At 40.8% G+C, this 14,966-nt stretch overlaps 1 protein-coding gene across 3 annotated transcripts in view; it reads right to left on the bottom strand.

Moving 5' to 3' along the window:
- Positions 1-10,259, bottom strand: part of COP1 (COP1 E3 ubiquitin ligase) — a 257,866-nt gene extending 247,607 nt beyond the window's left edge. For 2 of the 3 annotated variants that reach the window (XM_003258927.4, XM_012511523.2), the window contains exon 1: positions 9,335-10,259. In XM_003258927.4, coding sequence (XP_003258975.2) covers positions 9,335-9,741 — 407 coding nt within the window. In that variant the 5' untranslated portion in view covers positions 9,742-10,259. The remainder of the gene's footprint in view (positions 1-9,334) is intronic. The other variant, XM_030823941.1, reaches the window with a different exon arrangement.
- Positions 10,260-14,966: the final 4,707 nt, after the last annotated feature.

Genomic DNA, 14,966 nt, shown 5'->3' with positions numbered 1-14,966 from the left:
GCCCAGGAGTTCGAGGATGCAGTGAGCAGTGATGGTGTCACTGTACTCCAGCTTGGGAGAAACAGCAAGACCACCTCGGGCGAGACAGCAAGACCACCTCTTTAAAAAAAAAAAAAAGAAAGGAAACAGGCCTCAGAAGAAACCAAATCTACCTACACATTGTTTTGTACTTGTAGCCTCTAGACCTATGAGAAAATAAATTTCTGTTGTTTAAGCCACCTAGTCTGTGGTATTTTGGCAGCCCAAGCAAACCAATACACTGTGATATGAAAACCAGAAAAAAATTAAAAGAAAATCACAGACCAGTATCACTCACTAATAAAGGTCCAAAAAATCCTTTTAAACAATTACCCAATCAAATAAATCCATTAATGTATGTTCTTTAAATAGGGCATATAAATTTAAAAGATGTAAAAGTATATTTATATACAGATAACATGACTGTTTTCTTACAAATCCTATAGGTTCTACCAAAAAATTATTAGAACTAGTAAGTAAACTTAAAATTTCATAAAATATAAGGTCAACATAAAAAAAGTGTATTTACATACTAGCAACAATTAGAAATTGAAATTAAAAGAACAACATTTAGGGCCGGGCGCGGTGGCTCACGCCTGTAATCCCAGCACTTTGGGAGGCCGAGGCGGGCGGATCACGAGGTCAGGAGATTGAGACCATCCTGGCTAACACGGGGAAACCCCGTCTCTACTAAAAATACAAAAAATTAGCCAGGCGAGGTGGCGGGCGCCTGTAGTCCCAGCTACGCGGGAGGCAGAGGCAGGAGAATGGCGTGAACCCCGGGGGGCGGAGCCTGCAGTGAGCTGAGATTGCGCCACTGCACTCCAGCCTGGGTGAAAGAGCAAGACTCCACCTCAAAAAAAAAAAAAGAACAACATTTAGAACATCATCAAAAACATAAAATACTTAGGGGTAAATTTAAAAAATATGGTGAAAAACCCAAACTGAAAAGTATAAACACTACTAAGAGAAATTACAGAAGACCTAAATAATTGGAGAAATATACTATGTTCATGATTCAAAAGACTCGATAATATTAAGATGTCATCTTCCCAAATTAAATCACAGATTCAAAGTAACCAAAATTAAAATCCTACATCCTTTTTTGTAGAAAATGGCAAGCTAATCCTAAGATTTATGTGGAAATGCAAAGAACATAAATAATCAAAACAACTTTGAAATAAAGGATAAAAATTACACTACCTGATTTCAAGATGTACTATAATAATACCATAATCAAAACAGTGTGGCACTTGTGTAGGGATAAACATATATACACCAACAGGACAGAATAAAAATTGCAGAAATAAACTCATATATATGGTTAATTTTTGAGAAAGTTGCCAAGAAAATTCAATGAACAGAGATGATCTTTTCAACAAATGATGTTATAACATTAATGAAGCCTTCAACCCTTACCAAACACAGTATATAAAAACTAACTTGAAGTGGATCATAACCATAAGAAAACTATAAATCTTCTAGAAGAAAATATACAAGAGAATGTTTTCTAGTTTCATGTTAGATAACTTCTTAGCTAGAACACAAAAATTAAAAATAATAAAAATCAATTTGGACTTAAAACTGAAAACTTTATTGATACATTAGAAAAAAGAAAAAACTTTTGCACTTTAAAAAATTATTAAGAAAATGAAAAGATAACCAACAGACTAAGAGAAAATATCACAATACATAGGTCTGACAAAAGATGTATGCAGAATATATAAAGAACACTTACAACGCAAGATGACGTGCAATTTTAAGGGAAAAAATAGGCCAAAGATCACAACAGACACTTCACAAAAGATATGCAAATGAAAAATAAGCATATAAAAATATGTTATCATATAACAATGTGATAAAACTACATATCCACAAAAATGACTAATATTTAAAAGACTGAAAACACCAAACACTGGCAAGGATGTGAAACAATTAAAAACAAATAAAACAATAAAAGAAATAAATACAAACCAAATAAAAGAACTTTTATTTGTTGCTGGTAGAAATGCAAAATGATGGCCAGGCCTGGTGGCTCACACCTGTAATCCCAGCACTTTGGGAGGCCAAGGCGTGGGGATCATGAGGTCTGGGGATCGAGACCAACCTGGCCAACATAGTGAAACCCTGTCTCTACTAAAAATACAAAAAATTAGCTTGGCATGGTGGCGGGCACCTGTAATCCTAGCTACTCGGGAGGTTAAGGCAGGAGAATCACTTGAACGTATGAGGCAGAGGTTGCACCAAGCCGAGATCATGCCACTGCACTCCAGCTGGGGCAACAGTGCAAGACTCCGTCTCAAAAAAAAAAAAAAGGAAAAAAAAAGAAAAGCAAAATGGTAGAGGCAGTTTTTAAAAAGTTTTGCAGTTTCTTTTAAAACTAAACATACACTTGACAGAGAACCCAGCAATTCACTACTAGATATTTTTACCCTAGAAATGTGAAGACATGTCTGCACAAAAACCTGAATGCTTACAGAATTTTCTAAATAATAACCAAAAACTAGAAACAAGTCAAAAATCTTTCAACTAGAAAATACATAAGCAGTTCGTGTTATATCCATATAATAATGGGATAATACTAAGCAATTAAAAGAAAAAAAATAGTACATTCAACATCATCAGTGTATTTCAAAAACATTATACCAAACGAAAGAAACCAGACACAAAAGACTACCTACTAAAGGACTCCATTAATATGAAATTCCAGAAAAGGCAAAATGACAGCAATACAAAGCAGATCACTGGTTGCCAGGTGTTAGGTGTGAAGGTAGACAGAGTATGAAGTGCTGGCAAAAGTGAACTTTCTGGAAATGTATCATATCTTCATTAGGGTGGTGACTGCACAGGTGTATTCATGTTTCAAAACTCATTCAACTACACACTTATGACCAGTGACTTATTTTATGCAAATTATAACTTAGTAAAGCTAATTTTAAACAAAATCAGCCTCTAAATAAAGGCAACGAAATGGGTGGTTAACTTGGGTAACCATTTGTAATAGTGGTTAAGAACCTGACCTCTGAGCCAAATTGCCTGAATATAAATACTGGCACCACCATTATTAATTGTGTAACTGAGACAAGTTATATAACCTCTCTGGGCCTCATTTCCTCATCTACAAAATGGGAACTATAAGAGTATCTATAGCAAACAGTTGTTGTGAAGATTAAACAAGTAACATAAAACCTTTAAAATAGTGCCTGGCAAATAGCAATTTATATTTGAGCACTTATTATTATGAGTATTTGTCCCAAACTAATTGTCAGTACAACACATTCCATCTTCACTTGAGTGGACTTGGCATTTATGAATTTTTGAGTTTCAAGTATCTAAAAGAACCCCCAAAACAGTCATCAGTAATTTTTACAAAGCCTACTTTGTCTCATTATCTCTATTTAGAGCCAAATGCCCACCCGTGAATTAATACTAAAGACAGAGGACTCCAATGCACTAGATACTTGAGCATGGATCGTGTGTTCCAATTCTGAATTTGGGGAAAAAATGTACCCCAAACCACACAGATTAGGAAAGAAGGATGGATTTCCAACGGTTACACCAGAAATACAATAAACAGAAATCAAACCACCTACTGCATTCTACGTTTCACTTTATATAGAAACAGAGGCAAAATCAGTTCATAAAACTTAAGTGTGAAAAATCAAAGGACAACTAACATATTTTAAGATCTAAAGAAAAACATGTTACTCTCAGTGAATATATTGTTTGAGAAAGTACCAACCTATCTGAATAGAACTTGGCTCATACACACATAAAGAGGACAAAGAACAAGTAAGGTGGAGGGCAAAGACAAGTCTGCACAAAAACCTGAATGTTTACAGAATTTTGTCCTACATACAACATCATATATAAAAACAGATCAAGAACTTTAAAAACACTTTAACAGAGACAGAGTTTCACTACGTTGCCCAGGATGGACTCAAACTCCTGGAGCTGAGACTACAAGCATGCACCATCATGCCCAACTTAAAAAAACATTTTATTTGGTATACAGGTTGAATATCCCTAATCTGAAAATCTGAAATCCAAAATCATTCAAAATCAAAAATTTTTTCACTGCCAACATGACTATCAAAGGAAATGCTCACTGGAGCATTTTGGATTTCAGATTTTTCAGATTAAGGATGCTAACCTGGTAAATATAATGTAAATATTCTAAAATTCGAAAACAAAAAACAAAAAAAACCCTAAAATCCAAAATACTTCTGGTCTCAAGCACTTCAGATAGAGGATACTCACCCTGTAATACAAATTTTAACAGGAAAAAGACGATGGGCTAATTCCACCGTCAAAAAAGCCTTTCCTCCCAAGCTGTGGAAGTTTTCTGAGGAAAAGGGTAGCAGGTTAAAATAATTACATAAAACACAAAAAAATCACCATTAAGAACAAACATACACATACAAGAAGGAAAAGTAAGCAACAAGGTTTAAGGCTACAGTTACTTTAATCAGTAACAGTTATTAGATGGAACATATCCACCTATGTAATGTTGGCTCATTATCAGAAAAGGTATAAAGATTTGTAAAACGAAAAGAAAACTGCTTATCAACACATTCTTTAGTAATGAACTACTATTGCACAAGTACCTTCTTAATTTACAGACTACAATTCAAAGTTAATAGTCTTCCTATCCTGTTTCATAATCATCTTTATTTTCTCTACCATTTAATTCACCCATAGAAGTCTCCTGCTGCCATTGATGCTGATGCCCCACCATCTGATAGTCCACAGGTCTGACAGTACCAACAGGTCTGATAAAATATGACATCATCTGCAGAGTATGTTTCATCACTGACATCCAAATGGCACATGTATTATAAAGCAAAAGAAGCATCAAGTTTGACTTTTGCAGATTCAAATAAGTTCTTGACAGATGTTACTATAATAATATAATAAATGCTGGTTTATTCCAGTAACTGAATATGCTTTAACAGCTCTTTAAATTACATTTAGTCCTGTATTTAAAAGCTCACAATGGTTTAAAAAGAAAAGCCACTTAAACTTTCCACTTTCCTATTTATCAGAGGAAATTCAGTCCTATAATTCAGTGACTTTAAAAAAATTTTTACCAGCGTACCCAGTGAGAAATACATTCCACATACATTGCTGCACAAACTGTTACTATCTTTATTACCACAGATTCTATGATATGTTCTACTTCACTTTTTTTTTTTTGGAGACAGAGTCTCACTTTGTCTTCCAGGCTGGAGTGCAGTGGTGTGATCATAGCTCCTGCAGCCTCGACCTCACAGACTCAAGTGATCCTCCCACCTCATCTTCCTGAGTAGCTGGGACTACAGGCACAAGCCACCACACAGGCTAATTTTTGTATTTTTTGTAGAGATGGGGTTTTGTCATGTTGCCCAGGATGGTCTCAAACTCCTGGGTTCAAGTAATCCTCCTGCCCTGGCCTCCCAAAGGGCTGGGATTACAGGCGTGAACCAAGGTGCCCACCCTCACTTTTTAATAGTCTGAAAAACAGAGCCAGGTGTTTTTCAGACTATTAAAAATGGCCTGGGATTACAGGTGGTGGCACCCGTGTCTCTAATCCCAGATGCTTTAGAGGCTAAGACATGAAGATTGCTTGAGCCCAGGAGTTCGAGACCAGCCTGGGCAACATAGGGAGAGCCTTGTCTCAAAAAAAGAAAAAAAAAAAAATCGGAAACCAGTTATATTAACAAGAATGGTCAACGGGCTTCATCTTTAGTGCTAAATGTAATTAATAGGTAATGGCTATATATTGTACTATGCATAGTCCATTAGAGTATTTAACATCTGCCATGGCACTAAGAAAAAGGAATGGTACTAACGTCTGTCATGATACTAAGAGAGGCAATTATACCAGGTTATGATATTATAATTACACAGTTAAAAGCCATTCTTCGAATTAAATCATGAGCTCCTTAAAAAGACAGAATCTTAGTTTAACACAAAATAGGCAGTCACATATTTACTGAATGGTAGCTCTATTTAATGTAGATCCTAACTATTTTCTATCAAGCAGGTGATTAAAAGTTAACCTTCTCATAAAGAGCTTACTATCTACATGCAAACGTATACTTCTGCTGCAAGAATGGCTGGGACTTGCAGAGGTAGAAAACTTCATTTGAGATAGTTGGAAAAGCTAATACAAAGGCAGTAGTTATAGAATTGTTTAAAAAAGGAGTCAGTATAAAAAACAGAAGTCATCTTTCAAATACAGACCAGACTCATAGTCTAGTTAAATGAACCATAAGAAAATTTTGCAAAAAATCAAAATAACAAAGACTTCCTCTGAATGTTGAAGATGTATCCAATGTCAAGCTAAATACTACTGTCCTGTATTAGATTCTCCATCAATAAAACACTGTTAAAATTATTCAAGTTGATAATACCTTCAATCTTTTGTGTAAAATAAAATATAAAAATGCAACCTAAACCCCTAAAATGTTTATCAATTCTGCAATTAAATATAAACTTACTTTCAAATATAAGTCAGGAGAGGCCAATGTTTATTACTGAAATTAGGTATGTGACTATTTAAATCAACAGTTCTCAAGGAGGGGAGAAAGACATGACCCTATCACCAGGGAAGCATATGCAAATTACACCACCCACCCCAGCCTCCAATTCAGGTACGTCCTCTTGGGATGTGGGCAGGTAAGAAAAGGGAGTGGTGAGGGATAAAACATTTATCTCATGTGATTATGAAACAGCTGCTTCTCCTCCAATCTGTGCCGTTTAAGAACCACTGGGCTAAATACATGTACTCGAACTTACAGATCTGAAACTCTCTAATTGCACACAAAGAAAACACAAAGTTGAGAACTGGGAAATCTGAGTTCTCATTTTGTCCTTACCTGTCCAATGAGAAAATTACTTCTCTGTGCCTCGATGAGAAAATAATTAGTATTGTATTAAAAATAAGTTATATATAACATCACAGAATTGTTCTGAGGATAAAATGTGAAGCATAAGCATATCTTTAAAATGTCCCATAAATTAACAGGAAATTATCATTATTCGAACTTGGGCTTCGTTTAAATATAAAAGCATAGAATAATTTGAATTGGTTCACAGTTTGACCTTGGGGCATACAAGACAAGACCCACAGCCAAACGGGGGGCAGGGGGGAGAAAAAAAGGATTCCTTCGGCCTTGCCTAATCCATATCATCCTACCCCAAGAGTCTGGCCAAAATCAAACCTGGCTTGAGTTTTAAATCAGATTCTCATTAGCTCTTCTGAATATTAAACCTCACCAGAAAAAGAAATAATTAACTAATGAGATTCTTAGTGAAATACTCAGGGCCACGGCGGCTCACACCCGTAATCCCTCCCTGAACTTTGGGAGGCCGTGGCGAGCGGATCACCTGAGGTCAGGAGTTCAAGACCTGCCAGGCCAACATGGTGAAACCCCGTCTCCACTAAAAATACGAAAAATTAGCCAGGCCTGGTGGCAAGTGCCTGTAATCCCAGCTACTACTCGGGAGGCTGAGGCTGGAGAATTCCTTGAACCTGGGAGGCGGGGGCGGCAGTGAGCCAAGATGGTGCCACTGCACTCCAGCCTGAGTGACAGAGCAAGACTCCATCTCAAATACAAATTTTTACTCTTTTAAAAAAAGTCAGAGTTCCCAATTCCCTATAGCATAGCCTACAGTGCACTGAAGTTCATATGGTGCCTGGCCGACAGTGAATGTCATACAAGTATCTCTTGGATGACAATGATCGATTCCTTATTCCTCACATGTTTTACTTTATTTTAGTGTACTTACACGGAGGCTAACATGTTTGTGTTTGTTAAGTATACTAAAAAATTAAAATGCAAACGGTGGCTAAAAAGACAACTAAATTATGCACACCCCACTTTATTAGCTCATTAGCTACTCGCACTATCAACTGTGTAGAAGTGCAAACACTTCTCAGCCCCAACCATAAACTGCTTATTTATAAATAACAATCATATTACAGCCTAAATGTTCAATGAAAAACAGATTAATTCTGATCCAGAATAACGTACAAAAAAGCAGAAAGGTGAATAAAGACATCATTTTTCTGCAGGAACTAGAAACTGTAAGTCTAATCAATAACTTTCCTAACAGTTCCAACTTCTAGCTCTATCATATTTAATAACACCAACTCAGACCATCTTCAACCCTAATCTGAATTAACTTCCCTCATAATGACTGTGCAAGCAATAAATAAATAAAAAAAAAGAGATACTGCTAGTTCAAAGCTTGCAGAAAAAAAAAAAAAAAATGACTGTGCAAGCAGCCAACTTCCTACATGCCTAATATATGATCAACAATTTCCTAAAAAAGGAAAGTACGAAACACTACCAGTTTTTAAGCAGCTAACAGCAATTACTTCTGATAATCCTAGCAATACCTAAAACCCAATAAAAATTCCAAAACACTCTCAAGCAAGACAATCAATCCCACCTTTCACTTAATATGACTAACCTCTCTATCCCAAATGTCATGACTAAATGTTACTCTGTATCATTCAAGATGCCAACTATGATGACAAAATGTCTATACCTAGCATTTCTCAAGTCAGAAGTTCCAGTATACTCTGTTATCCAGTATAGTACAGTGACATCTGACACAGGGATGTTATTTAACAAATGTGGTTTTCTCTTTTCAAGACACTTGGAGAAGTGAAAAAGCTGTTAACAGACTTTGACTACAGTCGTCTCAACAGCAGATTCCTAAGAGGCCCATCCTTTGAAATGGAAGAAGAGAGATATTTGCACATACATACGATGGGTACTTACATTATTATAAAAAGCATGTCTTTATAAGACATCCATGCTTATGTTTACAGCAACATCTACCATACTTCAAATTAACGAATTTTGACCAACTCCATCCCTCTGCATCCCAGGAAGCTTAGTCCTCTCCATTTGCAAATTTCATTCATCTCAACAAGTACTCCTGATTGACTGAGTGCTCAATTCATCAGAAAGCCAAAAATTTTAAGACTCAACCTCTTTGCCAACTTTGTTATCCAAAACCATTTATTTGACCTTCCACCTCTTCCCTCGTCATTCTTTAAACTCCCGTCACTTCCTCCTCAGCAACACTTACCTACCTCTTTATTATCCCCACCCTGCCTCGCTACTCCAACATTCCTTCACCCCACCAACCAGGAGCTTGAATGCCTGCAAACGCTCGATTCCCTCTGCAGACACCACCACAGCACCAGTGTCCCAAGCTCTCCAACAAGCCACCCCCCACACCAGACCCCCCCGCCCCCAAGCCTAAGCGACAGAAACTCATAATTTAGGGACAAGGAGGGCGTGCTCTTCAAACCCACCATACGAAGTCGTTGCTTTTGTCCTCGTAGGAGTTGATGAGCCCGTTGCAGAGGGGGGCGAGCAGAGGTCGTTTCCTGCTGCCGCTGCCTAGGCTGGAGCTGCTGCCTCCTACGCCGGCGCTGGGCCTGGCAGCGCAGCTGTGCCGGGACAGGCCCGTGGACACCGCCCCGCCGCCGCTGCCCGACACGGCGGGCGCCACCAACACAGGCCGCACCGGGCCCCCGAGGCCACCCGAGGCGGCGGCCTGGGCCACCCCGCCGGACACCACCGCTGCCGCCGAAACCGCCACGGAAGGCGGCGACGGGGAAGAGGATAAAGACGAGGAGGCGGAAGTCACTGAGGAGGCCGCCGAGGAGCCGGGGCTTGTCCCAGCGGAGCCCGACCCGGCCTGGCGGCTACCAGACATCGTGACTCCCTCCCCTCCGGCCGGGCGCTCGGAGGAGAGGGACCGCGACCTCGACCCTCCGCCGCCTCCCCTTCCCTCAGCCTCAGTGCATCCTGAGGACGCCCGCCGAGCCGGGAGGTGGGGCTGAGGAACAATAAAGTTGCTTTTTTTTTTTTTTTAAGGCAACCACACAACAGCGTCGCACGGGAGGGGGCGGAGGAAACTAAAAAAGCGGAGTAGAAGGCACTACCGCTGTCGAGGCCGCCGCCGCCGCGGTCCCTGTAGCAGCCAACCCCGGCGCGCCGTGGCCGGCCGTGCGCGCGCGCGCGAACGGCGGAAGAGGCGGGCGTGGCGGGGGATACAACTGGGGACGCAGCGGGGCTGCGCTCAGACGCTCACGGCGCGCCCTCGGGGTCGGGGCTCCCTGGCGAAGGGAGTCTGTCTGTCCCAAGCCGCTTTCGTTCCAGAAAACGTGCCAGAGGGCAAGCCGTCTTAATTCAGTGAAAGAGTTGAGGAGAGTGTAATGAATGGTATAGGTGGTGGGGTGGTTTGAAAGACGGGACTGCAGGAGGCGGAAACTCTCAAAAAGCGACTACGCACGCGCGCGCCGGGCGCGGCCGCTCACGGGTTCCCGGTGTATCCGCCCCAAGCGGAGAATATCGGCGCAAGCGCGGAGTAACCGTGTCACGCATGCGTGCGAACGCACCACATTCCGGAACGGGAAGAAGGAGTTGTCGCTCTCTCCTGAGGCGTAGGCAGGTGCTTCCGAATCGCGGAATGTAGGTGCTCATAAGCTGGAGATCCACGGAAAGAACTAGAAGCTCCGAGCGGTTGCTGACAGCACTGCATTGAGCCAACGACTCCTGCTCTACTGATGGTGATTCCACAGCTTTGTGAGGAATAAGTTAAGATGAAGTTAGTGAAATTTTCTGCGAATTGCAAACATTGTAGCAAGTGTTACCAATTTTATTAGTTCGACCACGACTTCACTCCTGTATTTTGAAAAGCTGTTTGCCAAATTGAACATAACAATAATGGGAAAACAGATTTTGCTCAGTCAGACCCAGCTCCGTCAGAACCTAGTTTTATTGTGGATCTGATATAATTCTAGCACAAAACAAGGAAACCTAGCATTTAATACCACCAGAAAATATACAATTTCTGGTAGGCTTTTTTAGAATATTGAAAATTGATTATAGGCGGGTGCGGTGGCTCATGCCTGTCATTGCAGCACCTTGGGAGGCCTAGGGGGTCGGATCACCTGAGTCTGGAGGTGAGGATCAGGCTGAACCTGAGGTTAGAGACCAGCCTGGGCAACACAGCGAAACCCTGTCTCTACAAAAAGTGCAAAAAATTAGCTGGGCATGGTGGCAGCAGGCCTGTAGTCCCAGCTACTCGGTAGGCTGACGTGGGAGGATTGCTTGAGCTGGGGAGGTTGAGGCTGTAGGGAGTGCAGATCGCACCACTGCACTCCAGCCTGTGAGACAGAGACCCTGTCTCAAAAAAAAAAAAAAAAAAAAAAAAGATTTTTATTTGCCACATTCTAAGGGGTGGGAGCTAGAAACAACTGTGGGATTTTATCCTTTTCAATTCTATCATTCTATGATTCTTATATATTTATTTGGGAATAAAATATTGTGAAAATACTCATGACTTAGTAAACTATATGAGTATTCAAGGAGGTAAAGGAAGACAAAGGTTTTTAAAATTAAAAAAAAATGAGAATTACATAATTGTTTTTAAACCGTTATCCTTGGCTACAAACATCAATAACAAGGTGACACCAGTCGGAGACTGGACAGGAAGTTGCTGGGCAGATGTTTTTGCGGAAGTATTTTTTGTGTAAGATTGTGGCTTTTGGCCAGGTGCTGTGGCTGATGCCCATAATTCCAACACTTTGGGAGGCCAAGGCGAGTGGATCACCTGAGGCCAGGAGTTCGAGACCAGCTTGGCCAACATGGCAAAACCCCGTCCCTACTAAAAATACAAAAATCAACCGGGTGTGGTGGCATGCACCTGTAATCCCAACTACTCGAGAGTCTGAGGCAGGAGAATCGCTTGAACCCGGAAAGCGGAGGTTGGAGTGAGCCAAAGTCGTGCCACTGCACCCCAGCCTGGGCGACAGAGCAAGACTCCATCTCAAAAAAAAAAAAAAAGATTGTGGCTTTTGCAGTTTTTTGCGATAGTTTTTGTCATCAGGTGTGCAAGCAGAGACCCCTTCTCTTCATGACCTCTGAATCTATTTTTCAGTGTTTTAAAAAATGTATTAGTGACTTCCCCCCCACCACCCCCTTTTGTTTAAGAGATGGGGCTGGGATGCAGTGACTGTTCACAGGCAAGACTATAGCACAGTACAGCCCCCAAATTCCTGGGCTCAAGCAATCCTGCTGCCTCAGCCTCCCAAGTAGCTGGAACTGTAGGAGTGTACCACCGAGCCCTTATAATTCCATTTTGATTATGACAGTTTTCACGGAAATTAGGCATTAAGTGGGGTAAAAACATTTATAATGTTTTAAAGATTAATTTTTTAGGAGATTAATCTTTCAGAAGAGGTGGGAAATTAGGAACAAAGACTAGGAAAAATTAAAGTAGTTCGAGCATAAATGATAAGATTCTAGATTAGGATGGTGACAAAGAAAGGGAATATTCTGAGAAAAACACTAAGGAACTGATGGTATAAAGTTTAATTACTCTCTGTAAAACTGTCTTAACATCCTTGAGAGTATGACCCATATCTGTCATATTTATCACCGTCTATATCAGTGCTTGACACAATGGTCAATGTGTTGATTAAGTAAAAATGATGAAACACAAACAGAAATGACTCCAAACGTGACTTCTGGGATAACAATAACGTAATGACAGGATTGGAGGTGTCCAGTAGACGGTTTAGTTTTGAATGTTTTGAATGAGTGTGGGTTGAAAAAAACTCTTAAGAATAGGCAGTGGGTGAAAACACAGGGTTAAGGCACAGAAGAAAGTTCAGCACATGAGAGACATATTTGGAAGTTACTAAGGGCATAGTATATCATCATCAAATAGTTATTATGGACCTATTATTTGCTAAACATATTGCTTCCCCCATGATTCTCAAACATTGGTGCCCAGAAGAATCACCTACAGAGCTTGTTAAAAACCAGATTTCTGAGCTCCATCTTATGAATATGCATTTGTACCAGCACCCAGGTGAATCTGAGGCAAGTGACTAACACTTTGAAAACACTGTGATTGGCCTGGTGCGGTGGCTCATGCCTGTAATCCCAGTACTTTGAGAGGCTGAGGTAGGTGGGTCACTTGAGGTCAGGAGTTTGAGACCAGCCTGGCTGGCATGGTGAAACCCCAACTCTGCTAAAAAAAATACAAAAATTAGCCGGAAGCGGTGGCATGCTCCTGTAGTCCCAGCTACTTGGGAGGCTGAGGTAGGAGAATTGCTTGAACCCAAGAAACCCAGGAGGCAGAGGCCGCAGTGAGCTGAGATCGCACCGCTGCACTCCAGCCTGGGCAACAGAGTGAAACTCCGTCTCAAAAAAAAGAAAAGAAAAAAAGAAAACACAACACTGTCCTGTGATTGATAATGTAGAGAATATGAAAAAGTTTCCTTCCAGGCCGGGAGCAATGGCTCATGCCTGTAATCACAGACCTTTGGGAGGCTGAAGTGGGTGGATCACTCGAGATCAGGAGTTTGAGAACAACCTGGCCAACATGGTAAAACCTCATCTCTCCGAAAAATATAAAAAATTAGCCAGGCGTGGTGGCACACGCCTGCAATCCCAGCTACTTGAGAGGCTGAGACAGGAGAATGGCTCGAACCCAGGAGGTGGAGGTTGCAGTGAGTCCAGATCGTGCCATTGCACTCCAGCCTGGGCGACAGAGTGAGAGTTTCCTTCCAAATTGCTTATTCTGAGGACTGCTGTGATTTGAATGTACCCCCCAAAACTCATGTTGAAATGTAATTGCCATTGTAACAGTGTCAAGAGTTGAGACCTTCAAGAGGTCTCATGATTAGGTCATGAAGAGTACTGTTAGTTATTGCAGGAGTGGGTTCCTAATAACTGGATAAGTTTGGCTCCCATCTTGCCTCTCTGTCTCTCATGCTGTCTTGGGCCTTTCACCATGAGGTGACCCTCCCCATATGCAGGTACCGTGCTCTTGGACTTCCCAGGCTCCACAACTGTGAGAAATAAATTTATTTTCTTTATAAATTACCCAGTCTGTTGTATTCTGTTATAGCAGCAGGAAATGGGCTGAGACAGAAAGTAGTATGACCCCAACTGAGAAGTCTTCTAGGGGGAAAAAAAAATCATCAGTGCTTAGTATTACCTCTTTGGAATGTATTTTTTATAAAATCTAAATTCACAAAAGGAAGCTGAAGAGTATGTGATGCAATAGAACTTCCTTTTTGTACCAGATAAATATACTGGCTGAATACATAAATGTAATGACTGAAAGTACACAGTCCTTATTAATTTCTACTGGCAAGATCTTCTGGGAAAGCAGAAGAAAAAAAGAGGAAGCATGGCAAAACACACAAGAAGGAAGACAACTTAGGAGAAGTAACAAATAGGAGAAGAAAACAAGAAAAAATGAAAGTAAATGTAAAATGAAAACAAAACCCACATAGTTAAAAGAATACCATCATGTCGTTAAATATAAACCACAAAAATGACCAGAGAAAATCCAGTCTTCTAGCAGAAGCACTGATACTGTCTAATGGAGTTAAGATGGAATGGAATTACCAAGCGGATTGAACTTTCCAGGCATTATTTCTGAGGTATCTTATCCAAATGTATTTTAGGAAGATAAGGCTGCTGGTTTCCGTCTACAGCTAGCTCTGCCCTTTGTAACAGATTCCTGACTCACCTGCAGGGTTTACTACCTGCTTGCCCAGATTGCTGTCTAACCAAATATCTGAGTGAACAATAGTTTCCTGTTAAATTTTGTTATTAAGTTAATGTGGTTGTCCTGGTAAATTAGTAATGTAAAATAAACTGAAGATGGTATTAAAAAGCTAAACTAGGCCTGGCACAGTGGCTCACACTTGTAATCCCTGCACTTTGGGAGGCTGAGGCGGGCAGATCGCGAGGTCAGGAGTTTGAGACCACCCTGACCAACACAGTGAAACCGCGTCTCTACTAAAAATACAAAAATTAGCCAGGCATGGTGGCGCGCACCTGTAGTCCCAGCTACTCGGGAGGCTGAGGCAGGAGAATCCCTTGAATCCGGGAGGCGGAGGTTGTGGTGAGCTG

Source organism: Nomascus leucogenys, chromosome 12, assembly GCF_006542625.1.
Source record: "Nomascus leucogenys isolate Asia chromosome 12, Asia_NLE_v1, whole genome shotgun sequence".
Classification (NCBI taxonomy): Eukaryota; Metazoa; Chordata; class Mammalia; order Primates; family Hylobatidae; genus Nomascus; species Nomascus leucogenys.
The sequence above is the reverse complement of the archived record's forward strand: the minus strand, read 5'-3'. Positions and strand labels throughout refer to the sequence as shown.